Below are 14,109 nucleotides of genomic sequence, written 5' to 3'. Positions count from 1 at the left end.
TGAAACTTACGGTCTGGGCTAACTTCATAAAACACCTTGGAGTTTCCGGCCTGGGTTTTTTAACACCGTAAGAGTTTTTAACAACACCAGGTTAAAGTCCAACAGGTTTATTTGGTAGCAAATACCATTAGCTTTCGGAGCGCTGCTCCTTCGTCAGATGGAGTGGAAATCTGCTCTCAAACAGGGCACAGAGTCACAAAATCAAGTTACGGAATACTGATTAGAATGCGAATCCCTACAACCAACCAGATCTTAAAGATACAGACAATGTGAGTGGAGGGAGCATTAAGCACAGGTTAAAGAGATGTGTATTGTCTCCAGACAGGACAGCCAGCAAGTCCAGGAGGCAAGCTGTGGGGGTTACTGATAATGTGACATAAATCCAACATCCCGGTTTAGGCCGTCCTCATATGTGCGGAACTTGGCTATCAGTTTCTGCTCAGCGACTCTGCGCTGTCATGTGTCGTGAAGGCCGCCTTGGAGAACGCTTACCCAAAGATCAGAGGCTGAATGCCCATGACCGCTGAAGTGCTCCCCCACAGGAAGAGAACAGTCTTGCCTAGTGATTGTCGAGCGGTGTTCATTCATCCATTGTCGCAGCGTCTGCATGGTTTCCCCAATGTACCATGCCTCGGGACATCCTTTCCTGCAGCGTATCAGGTAGACAACGTTGGCCGAGCTGCAAGAGTAGGTACCGTGTACCTGGTAGATGGTGTTTTAACACCACCATCAAACTGCAGTCAATCCATGTTGATTTCCCTGCTTCCTGAAAAGTACCCAAAGGGAGAGCAAACCAAGTTGTTGGAATCTCCCGCGCATTTCAGGATAGGAGGGGAGAGAATTCTGCTGCAGGTTTTGGCAGTAAATTGTCAGGATGAACTGCATGGACCCTCCCAGCTCCCCAGCCCCCCAAAACAACAATACCAGAACAAAACAACATCCTCACCTAGGAACTCTTCAAATTGTACTTTGCACCTAACAGGGCCCAAGCGCTCTTTTCAGGTGAAGCAGTGCTTCACATGCACCTCATTCAATCTGATCTATTATTTGTTGCTCCCAATGTGGTCTACTCTACATCGGAGAGACCAAACGTGGACTCGGTGACCGCTTTGCTGAACACCTTCCGCAAGCAGGATCCAGACCTTCCTCTCGCTTGCCATTTCAACACACCACCCTGCTCTCCTGTCCACATGTCCGTCCTTGGCCTTTTGCAATGTTCTAGCGAACCACAATGCAAACTGGACAAACAGAACCTCATCTTCCGATTGGGCACTTTACAGCCTTCCGGACTGAACATTGGGTTCAACTGCTTCAGAGCGTGAACTCTCCCCTCCACCTTCACCCCACTTCCATTTATTTCATTTTATTTCAGTTGATTTCATGTCATTTTACTTATTTGTGTACTTATTTTTAATTTTAATTTCTTCCATTGTTTCATTTTTCCACTTTTTCAAAAATCTCACTTTCCATCTTTTCCCCCCCACAGTTGCCCCTTGCCCCATCCCCCGAGGGACTTATGCTACATGTCTCAGGCTGTCCTTTAACTCTCTGCTTACCTTTCTTCTGCCACTTACACATTTTGATCTCTTATTGACCGTTATCAGCACACTTCCTAGCCATGATCACCACCATTTATATTCCCTTTTGTCCTTTTGTCTATGACATCTTTGTTAATTTCTCCCTCTTCCTCAGTCTTACAGTATAAATCTTGTCCTATTTCCTTTGTCTTTAGCTCTGATGAAATGTCATCCTGACTCGAATCATTCACTCTATTCTCTCCCATAGATGCTGTTGGACCTGCTGAGATTTTCCAGCATTTTCTGTTTTGTTTTTCAGATTCCAGCATCTGCGGTATTTTGCTTTTATCAAACAGTATTTTATTGGTTGTGAAGTTCTTCGGCACATCCTGGGTCAGGAAAGGTATTGTAGGCACGCACGGCATTCTTTCCAACAGGGTCAAGATGATCTCGTCTCCAGTTTACAGACCCCATTCATCAGTCAAACAGCTGACATTTGCCATTCATTGGCCAGTGGGTGTGTGAACCCAGTAAAGGGAGTGTGAAGGCTTGACGATGTGTGAGACACAATCCCCTTGCCAGCTGCAGCCATCCAGAAGCCAATCGTTTGCCAAACTGCACTCCCTGTCATCAAACTCCTGTTTCTCTCCATTCCCCACTTAACCCCTCATCATCCACCCCCGCCCCCCCCCCCCCCCCCCCCCCCCCAACTACGCCTTCCCTTTACGGTGGTGGGGAATACTGTCTCTTTATTAAATAATGTTGATGTATGTTTGCACTTAGTTGGGAGAGTGGGGTGGGGAGGGGGTGGTGGGGGTGGGGGGGGGGAGGTTGGATAGCTGATGGTTTTCAGGTGATTAGTATTTTGGCCATAAAATAAATTTGTAACTCCATTGATACCATAGATACCCGACAGTGCAGAAGAAGACCATTCGGCCCATCGGGTCTGCACCGACAACAATCCCACCTTGGCCCTATCCCTGTAACCCCACATATTTATCCCACTAAATCCTCTAACCGACACATCCCAGGACACTAAGGGGCAATTCAGCATGGCCAATGCACCTAATCCACACATATTTGGACTGTGGGAGGAAACTGGAGCACCCGGAGGAAACCCACGCAGACAAGGGGAAAATTTGCAAACTCCACACAGACAGTGACCCAAGCCGGGAATCAAACCCAGGTCTCTGGAGCTGTGAGGCAGCAGTGCTAACCACTGTGCCACCGTGCCACCCTACTGTGCCACCGTTCCGCCCTACTGTGCCGCCCTATTGTGCCATTGTGTCGCCTTGGGAGATAACTCAATGGGAGATAACTTTCCCCTCACCCACTCTATGGGAAACTCATGGGATCGGACTTTGCTGGGAATTTCTATGATTCAGTAGATTTGCTGCTCAACTTACCCCCACTAAATACCAACAGACAATATCATAGAATCTCTACAGTGCAGAAGGAGCCTATTCGGCCCATCAAGCCCGCACCAGCAACAATCCCACCCAGGCCCTATCCTCATAATCCTGTGTATTTGCACTGCTAGCCCCCTGACACTAATGGGCAATTTATCATGGCCTAACCGCACATCTGTGAACACTGGAGCACCCGGAGGAAACCCACGCAGACATGGGGAGAAAGTGCAAACTCCGCACAGACAGTGACCAAGGCCGGAATGAACCTGGGTCCCTGGTTCTGTGAGGCAGCAGTGCTAACCACTGTGCCACCGTGCTGCCCATGTTGTTGGAACTGCACTTATCTAGACAAGTGGAGAGTATTCCATCACACACAAAAAGGTAGATAAATCCCCGGGACCTGATCAAGTGTATCCCAGAACATTGTGCGAAGCTAAGGAAGAAATTGCGAGGCCCCTAGCGGAGATATTTGTATCATCGACAGCCACGGCTGAGGTACCGGAAGATTGGAGGGAGGCAAATGTTGTGCCGTTATTTAAGAAAGGTGACAGGGAAAATCCAGGGAACTACAGACTGGTGAGTCTAACGTCAGTTGTGCGTCAGTTGTTGAAGAGGATTCTAAGATACAGGATCCACATGTATTTGGACAGGCAGGGTCTGATTAGGGATAGTCAGCACTGCTTTGTGTGTGGGAAATTGTGTCTTACAAATTTGATGGAGATTTTTGAAGGAATGACCAAGAAAATAGATGAGGGCAGAGTGGTAGATGTTGTTTACATGGACTTTAAGAAGGCAAGGTATCGGATGGCACACTGGTCAGTCAGGTTAGATCACATGGAATCCAGGAAGAACTCGTCAAATGGATACAAAATTAGCTTGCCGGGAGGAGACAGAGAGTTGTTTTCAGACTGGACCAGAGGTGTACTGCAGGAATCGATGTTGGGTCCACTGTTGTTTCTCATTTATACAAATGATTTGTATGAGAATATAGGAGGCGTGGTTAGGAAGTTTGCAGGCAACATAAAAATTGGTGGTGTAGGGGACAGTGATAAAAACTCTCTATGGTCAACTGGGCCGTGGTCAAAGGTATGGCGGATGGAGTTTAATTCAGATAAATGTGAGGTGTTGCATTTTGGTAATACAAACCAGGGCAGGACTTACACAGTTAATGGTAGGGTCTTGGTAGTTTCTTGAAAGTAGCGTCACAGGTGGACAGGGTGGTGAAGAAGGTGTTTGCCACACTCGCCTTCATCAGTCAGAGCACTGAATACAGGAGTTGCGACATTATGTTACAACTGTCCAAGACATTGGTAAGGCCGCATTTGGAGTACTGCATACAATTCTGGCCACCCTACTATAGGAAGGATGTTATTAATCTGGAAAGGGTGCACAAACGATTCACAAGGACGTTACCGGGACTGGAAGGTTTGAATTATAAGGAGAGGCTGGATAGGCTGGGACGTTACTCCCTCGAGCATAGAAGTTAATAAAATCATGAGGGGCATAGATAAGGTAAATAACCAAGGTCTTTTCCCCAGGGTAGGGGAGTCCAAAACGAGAGGGCATAGGTTTAAGGTGAGAGGGGAAAGATTTAAAAGGGACCTGAGGGACAACTTTCTCACACAGAGTGTGGTGCGTCTATGGAATGAGCTGCCAGAGGAGGTGTTAGAGGCGGGTACAATTACGCCATTTAAAAGACATTTGGACAGATACATGGATGGGAAAAGTTTAGAGGGATATGGGCCAAATGCAGGAAAATGGGACTCGTTCATTTTAGGAAACCTGGTCGGCATGGACAAGTTGGGCCAAAGGGCCTGTATCTGTGCTGCATATCTCTATGACTCAATGACTTGTGCCTTGTAGATGGTGGACAGGTTTTGGGACATCACAAGGTGAGTTACTTGTTGCAGGATTCCCAGACTCTGACCTGCTCTGGTAGCCACAGTATTTATGTGGCTGGTCCAGATCAATTTCTGGTCAATGTTAACCCCCCAGGATGTGATGGTAATGCCATTGAACATCAAGGGACAATGGTTAGATCCTCCCTTGTTGGAGATGGTCATTGCCTGGCACTTGTGTAGCGTGAATGTTGCTTGCTATTTGTCAGCCCAAGCCTGGATATTGTGAAGATCTTGTTGCATTTGGACATGGACTGCTTCAGTATCTGAGGAATCGTGAATGGTGCTGGACATACTGCAGTCATCAGTGAACATCCCAACTGCTGACCTTATGATGGAAGGAAGGTCATTGGTGAAACAGCTGAAAATGACCTAGGACATGACGCTGAGGAACCCCTGCAGTGGTGTGTCGGAGCTGAGATGATTGACCTTCAACCATAATCACAATATCTTCCGTTGTGCCAGATAAGACTCCAACCCAGTGGAGATTTTTCCTCCTGATTCACTTTTGTGTATGTTTGAATTAAGGCTGTAATGAGGTCAGGAGCTGAGTGACCCTAACAGAACCCAACTGGGCGTCACTGAACAGGTTATTGCTGAGTGAGTGCTGCTTCATAATGCTGTCGATTACCCTTTCCATCACTTTACTGACGAGCGAGAGAGACTGATGGGATGGCAATTGGTCAGGTTGGATTTGTCCTGTTTCTTGTGTACAGGACACAACTGGGCAATTTTACATATTGCTGGGTAGATGCCAGTGTTGTAACTGTACTGGAAGAGCTTGGCGAGGGGAGTGGCAAGCCCTGGAGCACAAGTCTTCAGTACTATTGCTGGAATATTGACAGGGCACCATTGCCTTTGCAAGATCCTGTGCTTTCAGCCATTTCTTGATATCACATGGAGTGAATTGAATTGGCTGGAGACTCACATCTTGATGCTGGGGACCACTGGAAGAAGCCAAGATGAATTATTCACTCAGCACTTCTAGCTGAATATTGTTACGAATGCTTCAGCTTTATCTTTTACACTGATGTGTGCTGGGCTCCTCCATCACTGAGGATGGGGATATTTGTGGAGCCTCCTTCTCCAGTGAGTTGTTTAATTGTCCATCACCATTCATGGCTAGATGTGGCAGGATTGCAGAGTTTAGATCTGATCTGTTGGTTGTGGGGTAACTTACCTCTGTCGATTACTTGCTGCTTATGCTGTTTGGCACATAAGCAATCCTGTTTTGTAGCTTCACCAGGTTGACATCTCATTTTTAGGTATCCCTGGTGTCACTCCTGACATGCCCTGCTGCACTGTACATTGAACCAGGGTGATCCCCTGGCTTGGTGGTAATGGTAGAGTGCTGGGTATGCTGGGGCATGATTGTGGGTGAGTACAATTCTACTGCTGCTGATGGCCCACAGCACCTCATGGATGCCAAGGTTTGAGGTGCTAGGTCTGTTCAAAATCTACCGCATTTAGCACAGTGGTAGTGCCACACAACACGATGGAGGGTATTCTCAATGTGAAGGTGTGATATATTGCGACATTGTCATTATTAAGAACAGCAATGATATAATATAGTGTTAGTTTGCATGCATTCTCTGAATGATATCACTGTTACTATTAAACAAGATGTGGAGATGCCGGCGTTGGACTGGGGTAAACACAGTAAGAAGTTTAACAACACCAGGTTAAAGTCCAACAGGTTTATTTGGTAGCAAAAGCCACACAAGCTTTCGAGGCTCTAAGCCCCTTCTTCAGGTGAGTGGGAATTCTGTTCACAAACAAATGGTTGGAATTCGCATTCCAACCATTATTCATGTAAATTGAGTCTGTGTCTTTATAAGTTCTGTTTGTGAACAGAATTCCCAATCACCTGAAGAAGGGGCTTAGAGCCTCGAAAGCTTGTGTGGCTTTTGCTACCAAATAAACCTGTTGGACTTTAACCTGGTGTTGTTAAACTTCTTACTATTAAACAAACCAGAGAGCACAAATTTTACTTCAATAGCATTGTGCAATATTATTAATTTGACAGGAAAATATTCCATTCGTTATCTATAACTGTTCAGTGACTTTGGCGACTGCCTCCGCGCTCACTAACATGTTCTGCTATTGTACCATAAGAACATGGTGACAATAAATTCATACTTGGGGGAAGGATTCAAGACTTGTACCCCAGATAAACTGCACAAGATCTTTTCCATTCTATAGAAGAATTAGAGGACTTTCTCCTGCCTGGGGTACATGATATTATTCATTATAATTATTTCATACAAGTGGTGTAATTGGATTCTATCTTATCAGTAACCTCAAGGGGTAGAATGATCAGGTGACTCCTGAGGTACAAAATAGAGTGATTGAACAACATACGTTTTCATTGTCAGTGAGAAGTGTTGAAGTCCTTTGGTGTCCCTGTGCAACATAACTTTTAAGAGACCAGAGGACAAAGATTGGATGGTTCACGATTGTATCTGTGTTTTCTTGTCAGCAAGCCTGAAGATTCTACTGATTTCTGCTTCTCACTACCACATACTTTCAATATCTACCATGCAACACAACTTTATCAAGGCATTTCGATACCTCAAAGAACTATTAAAAAGCACCACTATAGAATGGGATAGCAGGTGAGTAGAGAAAAGCACTATATTTAAGTCAATGGAAAGGACTATTGAGAGTTACGTGCAGTGTAAGACAGTTACTAATTCACTATGAGCTCATTACACACTCCTGACACACAAACATGTGTACCAGGAGCAGGAAGAGGTCTTCTGGCTCCTCCAGCCTGCCCTGCCATTTGATAACATTGCTCACATTACACCAGTGACTACAACTCAAAAATTGGTTGCAAAGAATCTTGAGACATCATGAAAGTTGTTGCATAAATGTAGGTTTCTACCTGTATGCAGTTGGCAGAGTGACTGTAACAATGGTTTAATTGGAGGCCCAATTCTAATTCTCCAAGGATAATTAATCACAGAGCAATCAGTCAGAGGTGGCAGCTCTGCACATGGTGTTGTTTTAGAATCATAGAATCCCTACAGTGCAGAAGTAGGCTATTTGGCCCATCGAGTCTGCACCGACCACAATCCAGTGCAGGGCCTATCCTTACAACCCCATGCATTTAGCCTAGCTAGTCCCCCTGACACTAAGAGGCAATTTAGCATGGCCAATCCACCTAATCTGTATGCCTTTGGACTGTGGGAGGAAACTCACGCAGACACAGGGACAACGTGCAAACTCCACACAGTGACCCAAGCCGGGAATTGAACCCGGGTCCCCGGTGCTGTGAGGCAGCGGTGCTAACCACTGTGCCACCATGCTGTCATTGATTTCTAGCCTCTTCCCTGCATGATGTTGTGTAGCATGTAGCGTGCCATTATTATTCTGGATATCCTTGTTGAGGCTTACTGCAGAGCTGAGCGCTTCAGATACTTGAAGCACATCTTTAAAATGTCACTGGTCTGCTGGATGGTACTGGTGAGGACATGGTTGCTGTTGGAGCTGCACTTGGACTCAGTTTGAGAGTTCCTAAAGAGGATCATTATCCAGGTTTGAAAAGGCTATCCCTTGTTCCCCTCAAAGCCAATCACGGATCTGTGTGAGTAGATGGGAACTCCTCAGTGTGAAGGAGTCATGGCAGCCATCTGGAAAATCTGCACATACTTTCAGCAACACTGTCTTGTGGTCACAAACCACCCGTACGTGAGGATGTGGAAAGACTTTTGGTTGATGTAGAACCTTTATGACAAAGGGGTGCAATTATTATCACCCTGCATCTGGGGGAAGCCTGCTAATTGGGCAAATGCCCCTCTGCATCTGGAGTACCAAATTTATTTAACATGACCTTTCCCCATAAGCAAACAGGGCATAAGTAAAAGTCTTAACGTGTGCTGCTAACTGGAATATACCAAACAGGTTTCCTGTAGAGTCCTGTAGAGATCCTGAGGGATAAAAATTGAGAGTGAAGATTACCTTCACGACCATTGTTTAGTTTATTTATTAGTATCACAAGTAAGCTTACATTAACACTGCAATGAAGTTACTGTGAAAATCCCCGAGTAGTCACACTCCAGCGTCTGTTTGGGTACACTGAGGGAGAATTTAACATGGCCAATGCACTTAGCCAGCACGTATTTTGGACTGTGGGAGGAAACCAGAGCACCCGGAGGAAACCCACGCAGACATGGGGAGAATGTTTAGACTCCGCACAGACGGTGACTCAAGCCAGGAATTGAACCTGGGTCCCTGGTGCTGTGAGGCAGCAATGCTAGCCACTGTACTGCAAGCCACCCATTGGCAGGGCATAGTGGGGGGAGGATGGGGGGGGGGGGTGTGTGGCGGTGGGGGGGGGGGGGGGGGGGGGCGGTGATGAATTGAGGCTTGAGTTGTTGCTGGACATATGGCATATGCCTGTCGCCACCTCACGGCTTAGCTTGGTTTGCCTTCAGCAGCGGTCCTCTGTCATATTCAGGTAGGATGTCTGTCTACCTTTTCCTCCACTTGTCTTGCCTCTCAGCCTCCTTCCTAGTGTCCATGTACCAGCTTTTTCCTCCAGACCTTCTCACACTGTGGCCTCTGGCTGCTCACTGCAACTGGTTTCACTGTCTCTGTGCGAGGGTGCCATGTCCATCTTCAGAGTGCTCTGCACCCTTTCCAAACACAAAGCTCTTCCTGGTGCCTGCATTCAATGAGTTAGTAGGAGTGAAGCAGAGGAGAGCAGGAGTTCCACCCTTCTACTGCCTGGAACTGATTTTGTGCTAATTCTGGGGAAGTGAAGAAAAGTTGACAGCCAATGCCACATGGAGACCCGCAGGAAACTACAAAAGGTCGCGAACGAAGCCTAGTACATCACGCAAACCAGCCTCCCACCCATTGACTCTGTTTACACTTCCCGCTACCTCGGAAAAGCAGCCAGCTTAATCAAGGATCCTACGCACTCCGGACAAACTCTCTTCCACCTTCTTCCATTGGAAAAAAGATACAAAAGTCTGCATACTGTGAATCTGCACTCACAGATCTCTCCACTGAATCGCGGCATTAAGCTTAATGGGAGTAATGTTAACTGCAATGGAAAACAGGCTTGTGTGACTTGCCAAAGTCAATGGACAGTAAAATTCTGTATGGGTACGATGGTGGCTGAGTTGACTCCAACCAGGCCCTTCCCAATGGGTCAGGTTAAAGTTACCCACAATCTGTTATTTTTACTGATGTTGGTTAAGATCACCAAGAGATTTAGTTCCATTTTAAGGCAATAATGTCATCCTAAGTGAAGCTATCAAAGGATCCATGATATGTAAGGCCTATGGTTCCATACAACTCAATTAAGTGGTTGAGTGTTGAAGATATTGTGCAAGTCAGCATTGTTATCACTAAAATAGGCCCAACACGGTGGCACAGTGGTTAGCACTGCTGCCTCACAAAGCCAGGGACCTGGGTTCAATTCCGGCTTTGGGTCACTGTGCGGAGTTCACACGTTCTCCACATGTATGGGTGAGTTTCTTCTGGGTGCTCCGGTTTCCTCCCACAGTCCAAATATGTGTGGGTTCAGTGGATTGACCATGACAAATTGCCCCTTCATGTCCTAAGATGTACAGGTTAGATGAATTGGCCATGGTAAATGTGCATGGTTGCGGGGAGGGGTTGGCCTGGGTGAGATGCTCTTTTGGAGAGACAGCACAGACTCAATGGGCCAAATGGCCTCCTTCTGCAGTGCAGGAATTCTGTGGTACAAAAGAAAAGTGAATGTTACACAAGATCAAAATCTCATGGACTGATGATGATTGAAAGATCAGCACAGTATTAGTGCGCACATTCCTCACTTGGTTTGTCATTTGTAACTGCCTGGGCATTGACCAGAGAGGTGATCAAGAGTTTGATCAAAGAGCTGGACTTAGCCAAGAGGTGCTGAGGCAAATTGACTGCGAGCTGAATGTTCTGAGCAGGCTGCAGTTCCTCGCTCAGTCACTGGGGCGGCGGGATGATTGAAATGTTTCACAATCAGGAATTAGTGATGGGTTGGTTTGTTGAATGGTTTCACAAGGGAGGGCATGCTGAGCTCTGCCTAGGACATAAGATGGTAAACACATTCTGTTCCAGCATCTGCAGCAAAGATCTTGGAACGCGGCCCTCTGGCAGGCAGCCAACCCCCAATAAAACTGTTTGCTTCTTTTTTATCACAAACACCCATGTTTCTCCACAGGGAGGGAGACAAAAATTGTGTGACATGCATACACGTGTGATTCCTCCGTGTACCCCCACCCCCACACCGCCCCAACCCCAGATAATGAAAGAAAAAGAACACCGGGATAGTTCCTTTTAATTAATCACCTCCTCAGTGTGTTATATCACCAGGGATATTTTGATTTGATTTGATTTATTATTGTCATGTATTGGGATACAGTGAAAAGTATTGTTTCTTGTGCGCGACACAGAGTGCAGTGTGAGGGGAGGAGTGGACAACACCGTGGCTGTGTAAACATTGTTCTTGTGAAAGACGGAGGAACACTCCATATACATAGAATCCCCACAGTGCGGAAGAAGGGCATTTAGCCCATCGAGTCTGCACCGACTCTCTAAAAGAGAATCTTACCCACCCGCTTTGCCGCCCTATCCACATACTTAACATGGCTAATCCCCCTAACCCACACATCTTGGGACACTACGGGTCAATTTAGCATGGCCAATCCACCTAACCTGCACATCTTTGGACTGTGGGAGGAAACTGGAGCACGCGGAGGAAACCCACGCAGACACGGGGAGAACGTGCAAACTCCACACAGACAGTGACCCGAGGCCTGAATTGAACTCAGGTTTTTTTTCACGGAGGGCGGTGAATGTCTGGAACACGCTGCCTGGGGAGGTGGTGGGCATTCAAGGTGGCAACTAGATGAATACATGAAAAGGATGGGAGTGGAAGGATACGGACTCTGTAAGTGCATACAGTCTTAGTTTAGGCAGACATCATGATCAGTGCAGGCTTGGAGGGCCAAAGGGCCTGTTCCTGTGCTGTACTTTTCTTTGTTCTTTGTTCTTTGTCCTTGGCGCTGTGCTGACTACTGTGCCACCGTGCCACCTGCTCCCTGTGCCATCAGCCCCACAGAAATAATCGTAGCCTCTGGTCCTCTTCTGTCAGGTGAAACTGGAAAAGGAAGGCCCGCAGTGTGCACACTCCACCCAGTTAGCTACCAAAATTTCAATCAGGGCGTCACTCAGTTGACTCACATCTGCACCATTCAAAGTGCTGAAACAGCCATCCACAGTAAGCCTTTTCAAGACAGGAGATTGGGAGGAGCATTTCATAGAACTAAAGAATCCCTACAGTGCAGAAGGAGGCCATTCAGCCCATCGAATCTGCACTGTCTCTCCAAAACAGCATCTTATCCATCCCCCTATCTAAACCTGTCCCCATACATGGCCAATCCACCTAACCTGCACATCCATGGACTGGGCTGTGATTTACTGGGTCAGACTGCACTCACTGACAGGAATGCACTTTGGATCCAGGACACTGATTATAACAGATGGCGAGAAGCCAGCTATAGTTTTGCCTGATTCCAGACGGGCGAGGCTGAATATTTCACATTTATTCACTGTCCTAGAGTTTGTGGCTTCTTGTATAATAGAGAAACTATCGTGTGCATCTTTGTGTGCTCATCACTGGACAGCTGGGTTTGGTACTGATATCGCAATCCAGATAAAGTCCCATGTAACATTGTTTGTAATGGGGACCACACTGTCAATTAGTAATACAGAGGGTATTACATATTACCTAAAACAGTTCTGAAAATGTATTATGCAAGAGCAGTGATAGTCTGAATTTGATTTGACTTATTATTTTCACATATATTGTTATACAATGAAAAGTATTGCTTCTTGCGCGCTATACGGACAAAACATACCATTCATAGAGACGGAAACGAGAGAGTGCAGAGTGTAATGTTAAAGTCATAGCTAGGGTATAGAGGAAGATCAACTTAATGCAAGGTAAGTCCATTCAAAAGTCTGACAGCAGCAGGGAAGAAGCTGTTCTTGAGTTGGTTGGTACGTGACCTCAGACTTTTGTATCTTTTTCCCGACGGAAGAAGGTGGAAGAGAGAATGTCCGGGGTGCGTGGGGTCCTTAATTATGCTGGCTGCTTTGCCGAGGCAGCGGGAAGTGTAGACAGAGTCAATGGATGGGAGTCTGGATTGGGCTACATTCACAACCTTTTGTAGTTCCTTGCCGTCTTGGGCAAAACAGGAGCCATACCAAGCTGTGATACAACCAGAAAGAATGCTTTCTATGGTGCATCTGTAAAAGTTGGTGAGAGGCGTAGCTGACATGCCAAATTTCCTTAGTCTTCTGAGAAAGTAGCTGTGTTGGTGAGCTTTCTTAACTATAGTGTCGGCATGGGGGGACCAGGACAGATTGTTGGTGATCTGGACAACTAAAGACTTGAAGCTATCGACCCTTTCTACTTCGTCCCCGTTGATGTAGACAGGGGCATGTTCTCCTTTACACTTCCTGAAGTCGATGACAATCTCCTCCGTTTTGTTGACATTGAGGGAGAGATTATTGTTGCCGCACCAGTTCACCAGGTTCTCTATCTCATTCCTGTACTCTGTCTCATCATTGAGGTCCAACCCACTACAGTGGTGTTGTCAGCAAAATTGAAAATCGAATTGGAGGGGAATTTGGCCACACAGTCATAGTTGTATAAGGAATATAGTAGGGGGCTGAGAACACAGCCTTGTGGGGTGTTGAGGATGATCGTGGAGGAGGTGTTGTTGCCTATCCCTACTGATCATCGTCTGTGAGTTAGGAAGTTCAGGATCCAGTCGCAGAGGGAGGTGCTGAGACCCAGGACACGGAGTTTGGAGATGAGTTTCATGGGAATAATAGTGTTGAAGGCTGAGCTATAGTCAATAAAAAGGAGTCTCTCATAGGTGTCCTTGTTATCTTGGTGTTCCAGGGTTGAGTGCAGGGCCAGGTAGATGCCATCTGCTGTGAGCCTGTTGCGGCGGTAGTCAAACTGTAGTGGATCCAGGTAGTCCGGGAGGCTGGAATTGATTCGTGCCATGACTAGCGTTTCGAAGCACTTCATAATGATGGATGCCAGAGCCACCGGCTGATAGTTGAACTCAGTTCAACTCCTTGATCAAGGATAACAAAAGCAAACTATCAATCAGTCTCTACTTTTGTGAATGCTTACTGACTTGTTACATATTACTGGTTTAATTCAGATTACTGGCAACTTTCATTACTGTTTATCGTATATAATTTTTGTATCTCTTGAAACACAATTGTGCATCTATA

At 46.4% G+C, this 14,109-nt stretch overlaps 1 protein-coding gene across 1 annotated transcript in view; it reads right to left on the bottom strand.

Annotated features, from left to right (window-relative positions):
* Window positions 1–14,109, bottom strand: part of LOC144508712 (uncharacterized) — a 45,368-nt gene that overhangs the window by 14,745 nt on the left and 16,514 nt on the right. The window contains exon 4 of the mRNA XM_078237021.1: window positions 8,224–8,343. Coding sequence (XP_078093147.1) covers window positions 8,224–8,343 — 120 coding nt within the window. The remainder of the gene's footprint in view (window positions 1–8,223; window positions 8,344–14,109) is intronic.

This window comes from Mustelus asterias, chromosome 20 (genome assembly GCF_964213995.1).
Source record: "Mustelus asterias chromosome 20, sMusAst1.hap1.1, whole genome shotgun sequence".
NCBI classification, from domain to species: domain Eukaryota; kingdom Metazoa; phylum Chordata; class Chondrichthyes; order Carcharhiniformes; family Triakidae; genus Mustelus; species Mustelus asterias.
The sequence above is the reverse complement of the archived record's forward strand: the minus strand, read 5'-3'. Positions and strand labels throughout refer to the sequence as shown.